This window comes from Strongylocentrotus purpuratus, unplaced genomic scaffold (genome assembly GCF_000002235.5).
Source record: "Strongylocentrotus purpuratus isolate Spur 01 unplaced genomic scaffold, Spur_5.0 spur5_scaffold_12, whole genome shotgun sequence".
Classification (NCBI taxonomy): domain Eukaryota; kingdom Metazoa; phylum Echinodermata; class Echinoidea; order Camarodonta; family Strongylocentrotidae; genus Strongylocentrotus; species Strongylocentrotus purpuratus.
In genome coordinates, this window is record NW_022145597.1 from 22,214,739 (window position 1) to 22,231,636 (window position 16,898).

The 16,898-nt window shown below is 38.7% G+C and overlaps 1 protein-coding gene across 1 annotated transcript; it reads right to left on the reverse strand.

Moving 5' to 3' along the window:
- Window positions 1–309: 309 nt before the first annotated feature.
- SoxB1 (transcription factor SoxB1) lies at window positions 310–1,409 on the reverse strand. The gene is given in 1 exon segment (NM_214474.1): window positions 310–1,409. A coding segment is annotated over 1 exon segment (1,035 nt). The 5' UTR covers window positions 1,376–1,409; the 3' UTR covers window positions 310–340.
- Window positions 1,410–16,898: the final 15,489 nt, after the last annotated feature.

Consider the following 16,898-nt stretch of genomic DNA (forward strand, 5'->3'; position numbering starts at 1 on the left):
CCTTTTTTAGTACGATGGTTTCTTCTGAAGTAGCCATTTTTTAAAGTGTGGTAGTCTTGAAGTACAAAATTGTTTTACAAGTCAAGGCATATAAGGCAACTAGCGGGGAAAGAGACTCAATCTGCAGCAAAAGGATCCTTTCTCCTCTCCCTTCTCTTTCTCTCCTCGCAAATAAAATCGCTTGATCGCTAGAGTCAACTTTCAAAATTTAGATAACGATTCAAACAGTTACTCTCTCTCAACGATAAATCTTTCTATCCGAGCTCGTGAACGAAAATCCGAGCATAAAATGTCTTGAAAACAGTACTTTTTAAACTTGTGTAAAAGAAAGTTTTTGGTCTTACATATGCGTGAGTGGAACGGTACCGTTCACACCAACACCGCTCGTAGATGTTACACTGGTACCGTGATACGCCGCTGCGGCAGCCTGTTGCATAGCATGTTGTCGTTGGACGTTCGGGTCGTTGGCGTCGCCAGGGAGGTACATGTTGATCATATCACGAAGCGACGAATCGCCGGGCATGGGTCGCCCGCCAGCGGAGACGGCGGTGGCTGCTGACTGCGTTCGCTCTGTTGGCATCGACGCTTGTTCGGACTTGGCGGCTGAGGTGCCTGACGGTGCGTGGTGCATCATTGCCGCCTGGCTGTAGGCGGCCGAGTAGTTGGCAGCGGCGGGGCTGAGGTACGATGCGGCATGGGTGGTGGACATAGCAGGGTAGCCTAGCTGGGCCATGTCATACCTGTGATGAAGTCCACTGTTGGCCATTTGTGCAGCTTGATGCGCCCCGTAAGAATGCGATGGTAGGTGAGATAGCTGGTCCTGCATCATACTTGGGTACCCGTTCATGTAGCCGTTGAGGTGCTGGTAGCCGTGCATACCGTCTCCTACCCCTCTCTGAACAGGTGCGCCGGTCTGTGGATTGATGATACCTGGAAGGGTAAACTTGTCCTTCTTCAACAGGGTCTTGGTCTTACGTCGGGGCCTGTACTTGTAGTCCGGATGCTCCTTCATATGCACCGCTCGAAGTCGTTTCGCCTCATCGATAAACGGCCTCTTTTCGTCCTCAGACAGCAACTTCCACTCGGCTCCTAACCTTTTGCTTATCTCAGAATTGTGCATTTTGGGGTTCTCTTGCGATAGCTTTCTGCGTTGTCCTCTTGACCACACCATAAAAGCGTTCATGGGCCTTTTTACTCTGTCCGGGTTGTTGTTGGGGTTGCTGTTGTTCTTGTTGCCTCCCATGCCAGCCGGGCCGTTCCCCATGACGGAAGCCTGCGTGAGCCCGACGTGATGGGCCATGCCTGGGATAGAACTTGCCATGACGTTCACAGAATGCTTCAACTCCGGTTGTTCGTGCACACCAGGAACAGACATTTTGGTCAGTCTCTTTGAAATGAACGACGAAAAGAAATAATGACAAGTCTCTCGATGGAGAATGCTTAAATGCTAAACTGTTCAAAGTTAGGTTGGTAGTCTTTAGAGAGCCTTGCTGTTTGTAATGTTGACTACCAGAGCTCAACACAAAATATGACAGCATCGACAGTAGCGGCTCGTTATTTTTAGCGTGCCGTGGACTCTGCCCTCCATACGATATTGATTGCCTTTCAGTCTAATTATGCAAGGAGTTGTCCAATCACGGCCGGGTCGGGCGCCGGGCTTCGTGTATTGTAATGCAACCAATGCCCCCTGACGTCACGACCACTGACAGGTGACGTAGCTAATTGAATTCGCGCGCCTTTGTTATGCAGAGTATAGAATGCTCCGGGGTGGAGCTCACTATGGAAAGCGCGCGGAAAGGGATGAAGCATCTGTGGTATTCGGACCAATAAGAGCTCGGCCATGCTCTGTCTCATGAATAACAACACGCTTGAACGGGTCATTAAGATCGGCTTGCAGCGCAGCGCAGGTGGGCCCAAAATCCCGAATGAGGGGGTACGTTCTTTTCCCCGACAGAGGCAACGAAAAAAAAATCCTCCTGTTTTTCCTTTTCTTGAAAAAAAAAAGCAACCCATCTCGGAGTGCCAATCATATGCCACAAACTCAAACCTCATCAGTTTGAAGTCCATTTCAGATACAGACCACAAGAAAGTCAACAGTTATAAAATGCAGTGAATGCACATCAGTTCATATTTATATACTATCCATAAATACATGTGCTTTTTCAAATAGTTTTATATTTATTCCATCATTGACCAATACTTTCAATATTCTACATTCGCAATAACTTGTTCACCCGTATTAGTAAATCAAATTAATGTTTTAAAAATTAAATTAAAACAAATTACATTCATATTTTTTTCCTTGCAACTATAAGTGATATGCTATGTTTTTTACACTGGATCCGAAACATTAACTGACCACCTTCGTCTTTGAGAATATTCACTTTCGGAAACCAAGAGAAATAATAATAATAAAAATAAATAAAAATAAATACTGATAAAATGAAACTCAACCATTAGTAGGGGATCTTAATTCTGGATATTTTTTGGGGAGAAAAGTAATCAGTGTCATGTCTGAGGTTTCCCTTTAAGTTGTAAGTGAAACCTTTTAGCCATAACCTCTTGAGCCAGCCCTAGAGTCCAAGCAACTTTGTCAAAAACAAACAAGAGAAAAATCTCGTGAAGGGGTCGGAAAATCCTCAACCAAAATCCACTAGGCAAACGAAAGGCATAAGAAGAAACTTCAATAAAGAACCTTGTCTATCCCCATTTAAAACCAAGAGATGGGGAGGGGAAGGGGAGGGTAGGGGGGAGAGAGAGAGAGAGAGAGAGAGGGAGAGAGAAGGGGGAGAGGAATAGAAAACAAGAGAGACAATATATTATGAAAAATGAAATACCCTTAGTGATAAATAATATTAAATTTCCGCAGGATATTTGCATCTACATACTAAATGGGTAGAAATAGTGAAACCTTAAAAAAAATATAGACTGTAACGTGACATTTTCTAAAATGTTGCGGTGAAATTGAATTCGATGGTTATCGAGATTGGCAAGATTGTGGTGATGGTGGTGGGTAATATTGGTTGTGAGTGGGGGAGTAGTGGTAGTGGTGGTGAGGGTGGTGCTGCTATTGATGGTGATGCTGGTGGTGGTGGTGGTGGTGGTAGTGGTAATGATGACGATAATAATGAAAATTATATCATTATAAAGATGGGGATATTATTAGTCATTAAAGACGATGATGTGCTTTACTGAGAAGAGCACACTTACAAATGTACACCATCATGTAGGCCTATTATTTTAGGAAAAAAGTCACTTGTATACGCAAAATGAAATTGTTATCTTATAAATACATTGCATACTATGCTTGCAAATCTGATGAAAGAAATGTTTGGTAAATGGCCACATTTTTTTCTTCTTCAATGAACTGCACCTTTGAATGTTTTAATGGCGCCTTTTGAAATCATCATCACCTTCATCATCATTATCATCATCATCACTAACATTGAGATAATCACTCCTTCTTTCTTACCAATCAAATTAAACAAGCATATTAAGCATATTAACTACCCTGAATATACATTTTCGCTTCGTTTACTATCGAGAAGATATGTGTAAGATCATGCTCAGAAAATTGATACAAATTGAAAATTGTAGAAGGGGAAATTCCCCGTCAGTTTAGAAAACTAACATCTTAACTCTGCTTTCCTTTAGCTTCTGAAAATGCTTTTGAATTCATGCTGAAAAGGTAACATTATATCACACGGCAGGCCATCGGCAGCAGGTAAGAACGAATTAATAGGATCAAATACATGAAAGGAGGGTTTGGTCTTTTCCGCCACGTGTTGGCACAATACGTTCTTGTGCAAAATGTCAATAAATACCATTATTGCACCTAGTCCTATGTATAGAGATTTTTGTTGTGACGGGAAAGCTGGATACAATACTAAGTTGATTTGGGTAACTATTCTCCCTTTTCTTCGTATAGAATAGAAATCTCGAGTGAAAAGCAGCACGCGTGTAGTAGGAGCAAACACAGGACCAATGGAAATTGTATTTTTGGAACAGTTTTTCTGCCCACCGCGCGCATTGTGTTTGAGAATTTACTCTGTCGCCACTAGGAGCATTTTCTTTTGAAGAGAGTGGTAGCTTACAAGGGCGGAGTTTTTGTTAGGGCTTGTGAATGGGCTTTATAGCAACACACACGTGGGACTATTGAGTCGATCTTGTACTATGGACTACTATGAAGGTCTCGCTCTTGTGTTCCGATCTTTCTTTCCCTCCCATTCCCCTCCTCCCTTTATGAGAAGCACTCAAAAGAACACAGACACAACTTGCGATAAAAGAGATTGTTTAATGAGGTCTTTCAGCCAGTGACAACTATAAACAGCTACTATGAAATAAAGTGTGTCTTGTAATGAATGGCCCAGTCGTGTGGCCTAACTTTATCTTATCAATTGGTCGTCTGCGAGATGCAAAGCTCAAACAACCGACTTTTAATAATGGCGTAAGTCGCGTTTAACGAGTGTGTCTGTTTGCAAAAGATTCAAATCTCTGATAACCCTCACCTCAAATGACAAGGTGTGATCTACACCAGGCTAAACGGCCAGACGATCTCAGACGGTGGCGGATAAAGGGATGGGGGCGGTAACCCTTCCCCTTTTGAAACCCAATTGACATACCTTTCGTATACAAGTCCTGAACTGTGCTGCCCCACATTACTTATTAGGTGATAGCCCTTTTTTCTTTTCCTTTTTGTTGATGTTGTTCATCAGCAAATTTTGTTTTAGAACTGATATGCCCCCTATATTACAAAATCTTGGTTCTCCCCTTATCTTAATCATAAACAAACATTAAGCTAAGAACTGATCAAGGTAAGCCCTTAATCGTGAGATAACAGATATCAACACTTTAACCACTGCTTGGCGTGCGTCCGTCAAAGGAAATCGGATACTATAATTGCTTAATTGAAAGATTTTGTTTTCTGATTGAACGGATTACGACAATGTCTTTTTACTTTGACACCATGTAAAATATCACGATAAGAACAACAGCTACATAATATCCACATTAAAGAAGATATGGTTCAATGTTGACATGTCGAACTAATTGTGCTTACATGATAATTACTGTCAAGAACTTAATCCCAAATGTTGTGGTCTTATAACATTAAGGCTCACTTTGTTTCTTTGTTGCTGTTGTTGTTTTAAAGCAAACGTCAATATCTCTCAATTTTATGACATTATAAAACTTGAAGGACGTTAATGATGCCGGAACGGGTGTTCCTTTTTAAGGTGAACATTTTCCTTGATCTGGTACTGTAGTATAGTATTAATGACTGCTTTGAGAGAAATAGTTGTTTTATTACGCTCAAGGGAAGGTTAGAATTGTGCTATTCCCCGAGGCTTGCCGAGGGGAATAGCCCAATTCTAACCTTCCCGAGAGCGTATGAAAACAACTATTTCTCGAATATTAAAGCAGTCATTAATACTTTTATATGCCGAAAAAAAATAGACTAAAAAATGAAAAATTAAAAATATTTATCAATTTTGTCGAAGACGGGATCCGAACTCTTGCGTACAACAAGAGATGTACCGAAAACCAACGCTTAGACCACTCGGCTATGGCCCGCCGTTAACATGCTTGGCAGTTTTTTCCAATATATACATTAAAATGGATTGAAACCGGCTTCGCGTGTGATGAATGCTTCGCAAAAGCTCCATATACTTATACGGACTCTTCTTTTACTTTTGCAATGCATATTGGCACGAACTTAGATCAAGATCTATCGGCAGATGTTGTTTTTTTGTTTTTGGAAGTTTATTTTCGTCTTCATGTCAACAATGCAAGATAAAATTGTCGGTAAGATCGATCGAGATTCAATTGTATTGAAATTACCGACCAATCCTTCGCACACATACGGCATCCTCCATCGCTCAAACCATTTTTTAACATGTAAACCTATGGGGTAACCATGGACGCTGACCAACTTTTTTAATAACCATGGTTATTAAAAATATTGAAATGTTTTATGCATGGTTACCGAGAATTTTACAGGAACAGTTGAAGTTTATGAATGCAATTCGACCAATCAGATGGCTGGATTTCTTAAGTGAGGTATATAACGTAGGCTATAATTAGGTGAATATGTTAATACCGAAATGCTGTACGATTAAAACTTAATATCATAGATAATGAAGTCTTGCTTTCCCATGTCTATGACCGTTCTGTTTCACTCTGTCTAACATTTTGAATTGGTTCATATGATAATGGCATAATACTGGTCCTGATGGTAAAATAGATTTAACTGCGATTTCCACGGCTGTTAACTTGGTTAAACACCAAATAGTCGGAGCAACACCTGCTCTCTTTCCCATTCGAAAAAAACACACTATTTAGGTTAACATCGTTAATAAGTTGTTGGTTATTACTTCGGGGTGGAAAAATGTATATTTGAGTTTATAATTTCAATTCAGCCTCTGATTTTATACTTGTCGGGGATTCCTCATGTAATATACCTCAACAAGGTCACATACACGTCGAAATTACATCTCTAGAGGTAATATTCGCACAGTCGTCCCGGTTCGGGCCATAAACATAGTGTTGAGTTACAAGGTGGCTCGGCGCGAAAGTGCATGAAAGCGCGCCAAAATTTGCGAGCAGTGTCGACGAATCGTCTGCGTAATTTCATAACGACTACACGCGATGAGGACACGGGGTAATTAGGAAGGTTAAGATTAGAAAGGGATGAGGAAAGAAAGAGAGATTGGAGATGGGAAAGAGAGAGAGAGAGAGAGAGAGAGAGAGAGAGACCGACGAAGAAAGAAAGAGAGTGAGAAAGAGAAAGAAGGATTGGCAGACAAACAGTGAAACAGAGAACCGGGAGAAAAGTGGAGAGAAATACAAAGCAAATTACCACGACGAGGGGATGGATGGAATGTGATGGAAGAGTGACCGAAAACATAACGATATGAGACAGAAAAGAGAAGGAGAGAGCAGAAGAAAACGACTGTTGATTGAAAACGGGAGAATAGACCATAGACGTAAGGTTGTACGAAGCGAGGAAATGACTAGACAGCAACGAAACATAATTAAAGTTGTGAATTGGTAAAGATGAAAAAATAGAGGAAACGTCAAACATATGAAATTCATATTATGGTTCAAAGTGTGATAAAAGTTGAAAGATGGCAAACAGGAATAAAACGGTAAAGACAGAGGGTGACGAAAAATAATTATAGTAAAAAAAAATCACTCGATTTACGCGACTGAGAAAAAGAGAGGTGGAAGAAACTAATTGAATTCCAACGCGCCTATGAATTGTTTGAGGGAGAGTTCGCTTGTATAAGCTAATCTTCATTTTTAATACGATATTAGAGAGAAATTAATTTTCTTACTAAAAACAAAGGTGGCGTGCGAAGAGGTCGGAAATGGGTGTAAGTTTAGACGAGGCGACGGTAGTTCGAAATACGACCGTGATCCGCTGATCGCCCGACTCCTATCGCCGACGTGAAACCCGACGCCGTCAAAACGCAAACATTGCAACGATCGAAGTACCTAGTATCATCTACCCACAAGGCGTCACTACACCATTTTAACGTGGGTTTTTTCTGTGGGGGGGGGGGGGATTCTGACAAGCCAGATGATAATTTTACAACAAGCATAAATGAAAGATAATCAGTGTTTGGGATTTGCCGATAGCCTATAAACCTTACGATTGTCGAACAAAACTAAAACAAATTGCGGGAATGAGGGTGTGTGTGGGGGGGGGGGGGGAGGGGTGTCACATCCCGAGCAACGCCTTAGTTTACACAGTTATCTTGAAGTAGGTTAGGAAATATTATTTAGATGTAGTGGGAAGTTAATAAAGAAGAGATGTATTTAATTGCCGATGCTAAGATCTGGTGGCGAAGCCGATAATAAACTGGGTCATACATAATCATAAATTCTTTATAAACCTCATCGTATGTTCATGCAATAGTAATCATTGGACGTGTAAGTGAAATAAGGAAAGATGAAAACAGATATATAAAAGGTGGAAATATGTGACCAACGACCGAGAGAGGAGGAGAGAGAGAATGTGAGGAGGAGGAGTGGAGAGAGGAAGAGAGAAGAAGAGAGAGAGAGAGAGAGAGAGAGAGAAAGGGGTTGGCTAACAGAAGAAGGTTTACAGTTATAAGTTCGGATGTCCTCATTCTCAAGTTTTGTTTCCATAGGATAGCCGAATTAATATAAAAAAAGGACAGAGGATGAAATGTCTAACAATAATAAAAGGTTCCCAACGGACAAGAATATATGAATATGTAAACTATTCTTTTGAAGAGTAGGAGAGGGGGAGAGGGGTCATTAGAGGAGGTGAGAGATAGACAGAGAGAGAGGGAAACAAATATAGAGAGAGGAAAGGAGAAAGAGAGAGAAAGAGAGAGAAAGAGAGAGAGAGAGAGAGAGAGAGAGAGAGAGAGAGAGAGAGAGAGAAGGAGTAGTTGGAGGTAGATTGATCAGTGACATAGGCACTCATGGTCACTGAAAACTATACACATAAAAAATAGATATACACTTCCTATTGAATAATTCATATAGGTCGAATCTGTCTCGTCTCGTTTCAGTCTCACCTAACCTGGAGGTCGTACAAATGAGTCATGACTAAGATTTCTTTTATTTACTCGCATTCCTCAAAAACACATTTGCGTTTTGACGCCCCTGTTTAACGAATATCCTCGCTTCACGCAATCACATATTGCACAAGTACAACGCGCTCATTTTTTGAAGAGGTGTTGTGTTTCCATTCGTTATGGAAATTTTCTCGAACCCGTTGTTTTTGCCTTGAAAAAAAAAAACACACAACAGTCTCTTGATACAGAGGAGTGGAAATCCACGTTTTTGGAAAAATATTAGGGATCTTTTTCTTTGCGGCTGAATCCACTCCAAGTTATACTGTAATCAGATCCTAAGTATTGGTTGAATTACTTTTCAGGTTAATTCCACTATTCTGAGGGTGGATTCCACTCCAAACGAATTAACTTTAAAGAAGGTGTGGAAAGAGGACAACATATAACCATTCTTGATGAGATTAAGATGCATTTGAAAGAATTTCCTTTTAAAATGATTCATACAAATACTTTAACTTTAACTAACTATACTCCAATAATTATCATCAGCATGATCAACGCAACCAAACTTTCATCCGTTCATCAAACTTTGCAAACTTAATCAAGAAACAAACTCTTCCCCTTATCAGTTTACCGTCGCTAATTAACTTTGCTCAAAAGATTTTAGATCCATTACACCCCAACATCATGAACTTAAAGGGAATATTGAGCTTTGACGCCGACGACAAAAGAATAGAGAGTGCACCAAAAATACACATGAATTTTTTTTCTCGAGAATAAACATGTCTGCCAGCCAAATTCGACAGAGTATGTAGGAGATTTGTGATATAATTATCTGATAAATAAATGAAGAAATGTTGAATTAATTTATCTGGTTAATGAGGAAAGGAAATTGAGGCGATTTGGACTGTCAAAAGAAGATGTATAAATCCTTGTGTATATGTGTTGGTACATTCGGTATCAGTTTGTTAATATTTGTCCGAAGAATCAATCTAAAGAATAATTGTGTTAAAGTGACTTTTAGCCAGTGTTTCTCGAAATCTTTCGGCCACTATTTTGTTTTAATCTCAAATCACCGGATCCAAGAGGGCCTTTAAGTAGGGAAGTCATTAAAACCTGTTGCTCAATTTCGTGTATGCCTGCAGAATGATGAAGATTGGTTGAAAGCCAAGAAGAAGTGCTTAGGAATTATCGTGAGAAGGGGAAAAAAGGGGTTGAGAGGGAAGTATGTATGTGTGCATTTGTTTTAAGCCGGACTCTCTTTTCTTCTCTCTCCTGGGCGAAGGCAAACAATGCGAGAAACTTCACAAACAAAAGAAGAAACTCGTCAAACAATAGGAGAAACTAGTCAAACAATGGCAGGACTTCTCAAACAATAGACGGGCTACTCAAACAAAAGGGAAAGCCCTTGGAGAGACAAGCACGAAGTGAAAGACAAACAAGGGGTAAAAGATTGCACCCCTGAGGAGCTAGAGTGTCTGATGAGGGGGGGGGGGGATGGGTTGGGATGTGATGGGAAAGAGTTTCTGCTTTTAAAATTTGAAGGAGCGGAACCGAAATCTTCAAGAGGCAAATTTGATGGAGCGATGGCACCCAAATACCTCTTGGCATCCAAGTATGTCAACCCCGCCATTTTCATACAAACAAATAGAATTCATTTATGTGGTAACTTCTTATATATTATTATATGATATACTTTTAAAAGAAAGTTTACGAAAAAGCTGCAGTGGAAAACATTACAGAGTATTAGAAAGGCGAAATTCTGTTTAAAATGACAACAAGAAGGCATTATTCATTATTTTTTGTGGATTATGCTTACATTGTCATTCCAACCATTAACACGTTCAAGTATGCAACAGCTATTACAATGTGCAAACACTTATCAGTGTTATTCTATCAGAATAGCATCAACATTATATACCCAATATAAGTTACGTTGTCCTCAAAATTAGCAGCTTTACCTCCAAAACTGAGCGCTTATTTGTATTTCTTAGGTTTCCTTTTTTCAATTCGTACAACAGCTCTAAGTACATGTGTTCAAGTACATCCCGTTATTTCTTTCTTTACGAATTTCTCTCTGTTTCTGTAACAATTGGATAAAATAGTGTCTTTTTCGCTTGTTTATTTTCGGTGTGTTAAAACTATTGATAAGAACAAGAATAGTCTCACTGGATAACACTGTACATCATAAACAGAAGCTTTAGAACTTTACACACTAAAGTAACTTGTGTTCTCTCTCTTTTTTCATCTCCAAATCCCGTTACTTTAATGTCAGGTATCGCTGCGTTGTCTTGCTCTGGACTTCCCAAACAAAATTGAAGATGGCTGCAAGGTTTATCCGAATCAAGAACATGGGCATGTCCAATCAATGGGATAGTCTCATTGATGACTCGAAGCTTACCAAGATCTTTTGTCCGAGTAAGAAGGATGATCGCATACAAAGGGAAGTTCCTTTTATCTTATTAAGAAGGCGTCCAATTATCAAAAATTTTGAAGACATTCTGAAGGAATTACAAGTGCATTTGTAATATTAAATACATTCATTGTCTCCCTCGAGGTACCCATTCAAATCGCACCGGTCAAAATCAGGACACTCCCTCGCCCCCAGACCTACCCTAATACCCTATTAGGGCAACCCTCATTTACCCCCTTTCAACATTCTTTAAGTCCTGCTTATTGTCTAGTAGAATCTTTTGAAATGTTACGTAACAATGAGTTGCTTCAACCTGGAAAAAGAATGTTGATTTGTCTAGTCATTAAGCATGGCTATTAATGACGTTAAGGCATAGCCACTGAACTATGCAAGGCTTTTGAAATCTTGTTTGCGGTAAATAATGGTGAACTTGAACTTTAAAGATGACATTAGGTGGAAACGATGATGAATAATGTGGTAATGGCTGATCTTTGACAATCGTGAATAATACGTCTTTTTCGAGGTAATGGCCACTTGAAGTTCACGCTTTAGAAAGTCGATCCTAAAATAAGGGAAAATAGTTAAAACAAAAATTGTAACTCAAGAGGAGAAATGATCCATAAGAAACAGCGAAATAATGGAATTTTGGCCTTGTTGCATCAAACTTAGCAATGATGGTAACTATGCCATCAATATTAACTACCATGGCAACATCACTCAACAGCCAATGAAATTAAGGTTTCCATTGAAGTTACAATCAATGGCAAAGTTACCATCAATGGTAGGTTTTATGCAACGGGGCCAATGTTTCAAACGGGAAAAGTAGAGAAATGGTACAGATTTATTACTAAGAAAACAAATGAAGTAGGGCCAGAAATGAAACACGTTAAGAGAGATGTTAGCAAATTGACATATAATTTCCTTTAATCATGGCAAACATAAGTTTACCAAAGAAGTTTAGATCCTCTAGATAGCCATAATCCAGTTTCTGTAAGTGATTGCTTTTAACAGTTCCACAATTTAATACCAACATTTTTTACAATGTCAAAGGCGTGCCCGATCATTGCTATGAAAAAGATGCGATCCATATTTTCTTTAAAACCAGAGGTATTAGTTTTATTATAAACATAATAATTTGTTCTTCTATTTAAAATCATGTAAACAAGAAAAGGAGAAAAATTACGTCTCGTGCATGACTCCAGTCATGGCTCTTTTGATGAACTGTTATTATTAAGAACTGAGGCAACTTCCGTGTTATGATTTAAGATCATTGTCATGACGTAGTTATGTAATTCACGTTGGTTTTATGCTATCGAAGTCTGCCCTTTAGTAATCACTTTAATGTAGAGTTTTACGTTTGTGATATATCCAAAAGAACAGTTTACAAACATCACTGAGTCATGGATACAGGTTTCTCCACAATGGTGTATATTGTGAGGCGCTTTAAACCATTTCACCTGTAGGAATAAATGGCGTCTCCTTCAATAGCCCTACTGAGAGTTGTATTGGTCTCGAGCAATTCAATTCACATGCTGTGTGCATTCCTTTGAATACATTAGAATGCAGACCGAATAGGCTTACATTTAATGGTGTTGCTATGTAGGGTAAATTCCATCAAAGGGTCATGACAATTCAATGAATGTACCAAGAGAAGCCCGCATAGAACATGTAGAAATTGAATAGTGTTGAATACATTCCACAACAGGTGGACAAAATAATACCTTTCATCGGAATTTTTTACTTTGACCACTTTCTTGAAAGAAACGGCATGCTTGGCAAAAAACGATTGATGGCAGAACAAGTGCAGAAGTATGCCGTGCTGTTAATATATCCATATTTTAAATATGCTTATATACATAAGTTGCTCTTGGCAGCCTCCAAAGCATCACGGAAGTGTGCCCGAGTTACCACGTAGCTTTATGGTAATGCATGGGTCCGACAGAAAACCACAGCAAGACAAAAATGAAAACAAAAACAACTATTGCATGCAAAATGCCTGTTTGTAAAAGGGAAGAATGAATAAAATGTATTTTAATTAATATGAGAAGAGAAAGCACTGTGGATTAGATTGCATACCAAAAATGATATTTGAAAGCTAGGTGAATGCAATTCTATTTTCATTTTGAAGTAGATGAAGTGCATTCCGGATAAAAAAAATCTTTAAGCAAGCCGTGACTCTTCGACAATTCAACCCATCCCCTCCCATCTTCCAAAGTTCATTCACCATAAACACAGCTCTCTCCCCTCTCTCTCTCTCTCTCTCTTTCTCTCTCTCTAGTTCAATGCCTTGATGATGTACAGACAAAACAAAAGGCAATTCCAATGAGTAGCATTCTCATCCTATTCAAATGGATTCCCATACATAGAAAATCAGACAATACACGTCTGAGGGAGGATTCAGTGAAAACCCTCAAACAAAAAGGGCGTACTTGGGACAATTTCAAGAGTGTTAAGGGGATGAATAGAACCCATTTATGGTAGCTTACTAAAGCCCTTACCAGGAACCTATTAATGGGATTCTAGGTGAAATAAATAGATAAAATCTGATCATGGTATCCTGATGCAGACGATATGGACGGTGAGGGTGTTTAAGCCGTTGCTAGGTAAAAGATTGGCGGGAATATCTGAGCACTGAAAATGTACAAAATTATACTCGACGGACGCGGTTCTTTTTTCTTTTTTTTCTTCTTCTTCTTCTTCTTCTTCTTCTTCTTCTTTTTCTTTCTTCTTCTTCTTCTTCTTCTCCTTATTCCTTCTTCTTCTTCTTCCCCTACTACTTCTTTGGTTGGTTTATTTGTCAATGAGTCAGAATTGACTAATGGCCAATAAAACCTCTACCCTTATACCATTTTTTATTTTTATTTGTGCCTATATTACTATACTACAAGCGGTGGTTTTTATTTTACTATAAGTTGTATTCTAAAATACTTTTACTGCAACGTACATGTATATCAGTGACGGAATGATTTGTATCGACATATTCACCTACCATCATGATACGAAACAAAACTACAAAACAACAAACAGGTAAAGTTTTGAATAAAAGGAAAACATTGGATAAGCGTCAAGGAATTCGAATAAATTAAGAAAAATCTAACGACCTGTTACAATCTATGATCCAGTGAAGGAATATATTAGTTCTTGTTTATAGTCACGTGTCAAAATAATTATTGTCCTCCATTAGAATGGAATATGCGTTAGACAAATTGATTTCCGATCCCAGATATGGCCCTATCGCTCTCAGACTAGTGTATTTATCTTATCTTATCGGTGTCGAGTGGAATATGATAACGAATTCACGGCATGATTTTGTCATAAATTGAGCACGAACAAACATCATTGGGGTGCCGATTCATAGTCATTTATTTCGTCTCTCTGTCAGTCGAAGTCATGCAACTTGGAGTACTTTCTGGTACATGTAGCATAAAAACAAAGAAAAATGGAATATGACAAAAAATATATGAAGGATTTGCAGCTGCAAGAATGGCTATAGGGATATAAGAGGGTCAAAGTCAGAGTTATGCATTGGCAAATGGAAGGGTGGGTGGGGCAGATAGAGAGATAGAGAGGGAGAGGGGGAGGGGATAAATGGAGAGAGAGAGAGAGAGAGAGAGAGTGAGAGGGGGTTATAGGAAGTGTGTGGGATGTGTGTGTGTGTGTGTGTGTGTGTGTGAGATAGAGAGAGGAGAGGGATCAACCACTACTACAACTATTTCTACTACTGCTAATACTCCTCCTCCTCCTCCTACTACTACTACATGTACTACTATTACTTTAACTACTACTACTACTACTACTACTACTACTACTACTACTACTACTACTACTTCTACTACTTCTACTACTACAACTACTATTACTACTGCTACTACTCCTCCTCCTCTTCCTCCTCCTACTACTACTATTACTACTACTACTACTACTACTACTACTACTACATGTACTACTATTACTTTTACTTCTACTACTACTACTACTACTACTACTACTACTACTACTACTACTACTACTACTACTACTACTACTACTTCTACTACTTCTACTACTACTACTACTACTACTACTACTACTACTTCTTCTACTACTACTACAACTTCTATTACTACTGCTACTTCTACTACTACTACTACTACTACTACTACTACTACTACTACTACTACTACTACTTCTACTACTACTACAACTACTATTACTACTGCTACTTCTACTACTACTACTACTACTACTACTACTACTACTACTACTACTTCTACTACTACTACTACTACTACTACTACTACTACTTCTACTACTACTACAACTACCATTACTACTGCTACTTCTACTACTACTACTACTATTACTACTACTACTACTACTACTACTACTACTACTAGTACTACTACTTCTACCGCTGCTGCTACTACTACTACTCCTAATGATGATGATGATAATATTAATAATAATTCTGATAATGATAAAAAATAATGATAATAAATAGTTCTAGTTCTTTTTATTTTTCTTCTTCATTTTCCCCTTTTCCCTCATTTTTGTTGTTGTTGTTGTTGTCTTGTGTTTCTTGTTTGTCTTCTTCTTCTTCTTCTTTTTTCTTTCTTCTTCTTCCTCCACATCTCTATATCTGTTTTATGTTATCATTACACGTGCGCATTTTCAAAACCAAATATTATCAAACACTTAGTTTTTAATATCATATTATTCTTATTCGAATGTAATACAAATATTATTAAAGTTCTACTTCCGTTTTTATATAAAAAGAATACTAATGATAATGTAAAATTAAACACTGCATCATAAGTCAAAACTTCCTAGAATCACTGTTACAGATTACCACATATATTTTTTTTGCTCCTCGGGCTTCTGCCGAATAAACACTATTTGACGCCAAATGTGTGTACTTTACATAAAATTCAATGCTATTGACTTACTACAACATGCACGCGTTCTTAACTCCAAATCATATCGCCAGGATTCGATGTTTTTATCGTTTTCATCAAATTTTATGGGTGTAATTAAATCAAACGGGGTTTCTATGAATATACAAAAAAAATACATGTCACCGGCCTTAAGTAGTGGGTAAACTACTATGCCAGTGTTTGTCGATCCACTCGAGGTCCTGTTAATACGATGTGTCAATCTTAGATAGAGAGGTGGGGAAGTGAGAGAGAGAAAGAGGAAGGTGTGAAGCAAAATAGAAGGAGAATGAGAGAAAGAAACCTCGCTAGAGGGAGAGAAAGAGAAGGAAAGAGAGAGAGAGAGAGAGAGGATAACTTTTAAGGAAGGAAAGAGGGCATTTTTTGAAGTATTATGATTTAATACATATACTGAACATATACTAAATATGTAACAAATAACGAGTAATATTTATTAATTATATCTCCCCTTTCCAACTTCAACTCCGTACTCTTTCTCTCTCTTTCTCTCCTTCTCGGTCTGTCTCCATCTTTATCTTATACACTCTTCTCTCTCTTTCTCTCACTCTCTCTCCCCTCTCTCTCACTTTGAATTTAATACTTCACTGTGGTTTTAACCTCTTAACAGTTTGCTCGCCAATGTAAATATGAATTCAACACACCTGCCTTGCTAGTAAGGGGGTGACGTCACTAAGAGACAGGAAAATCCACAGTACCCCCACCTCTATAACACCCACCTTCTCATTTTGCACTATGATTATGAGAATAGAAGTATAACGTGGTCTAGGGGGTACGTTAATGGTCTGTACAAAATCACAAGGTTCGCAGTTCGAGTGCCACATCGGGACGAATGTCCTTTGGCAAGACATTAATCTGCATTTGCCACTTTTCACCCAGGTGTATTAAATGTATACCGATAGGAAGTTAGCTTCTTCCAGCGCATTAGGGTATCCAGGCTAAAGTAAGGCTAGGCCTCTTTATAGTACGTCTTTATTAGTGCCTTGTAAGCATTCCCTGGAATGGACATGT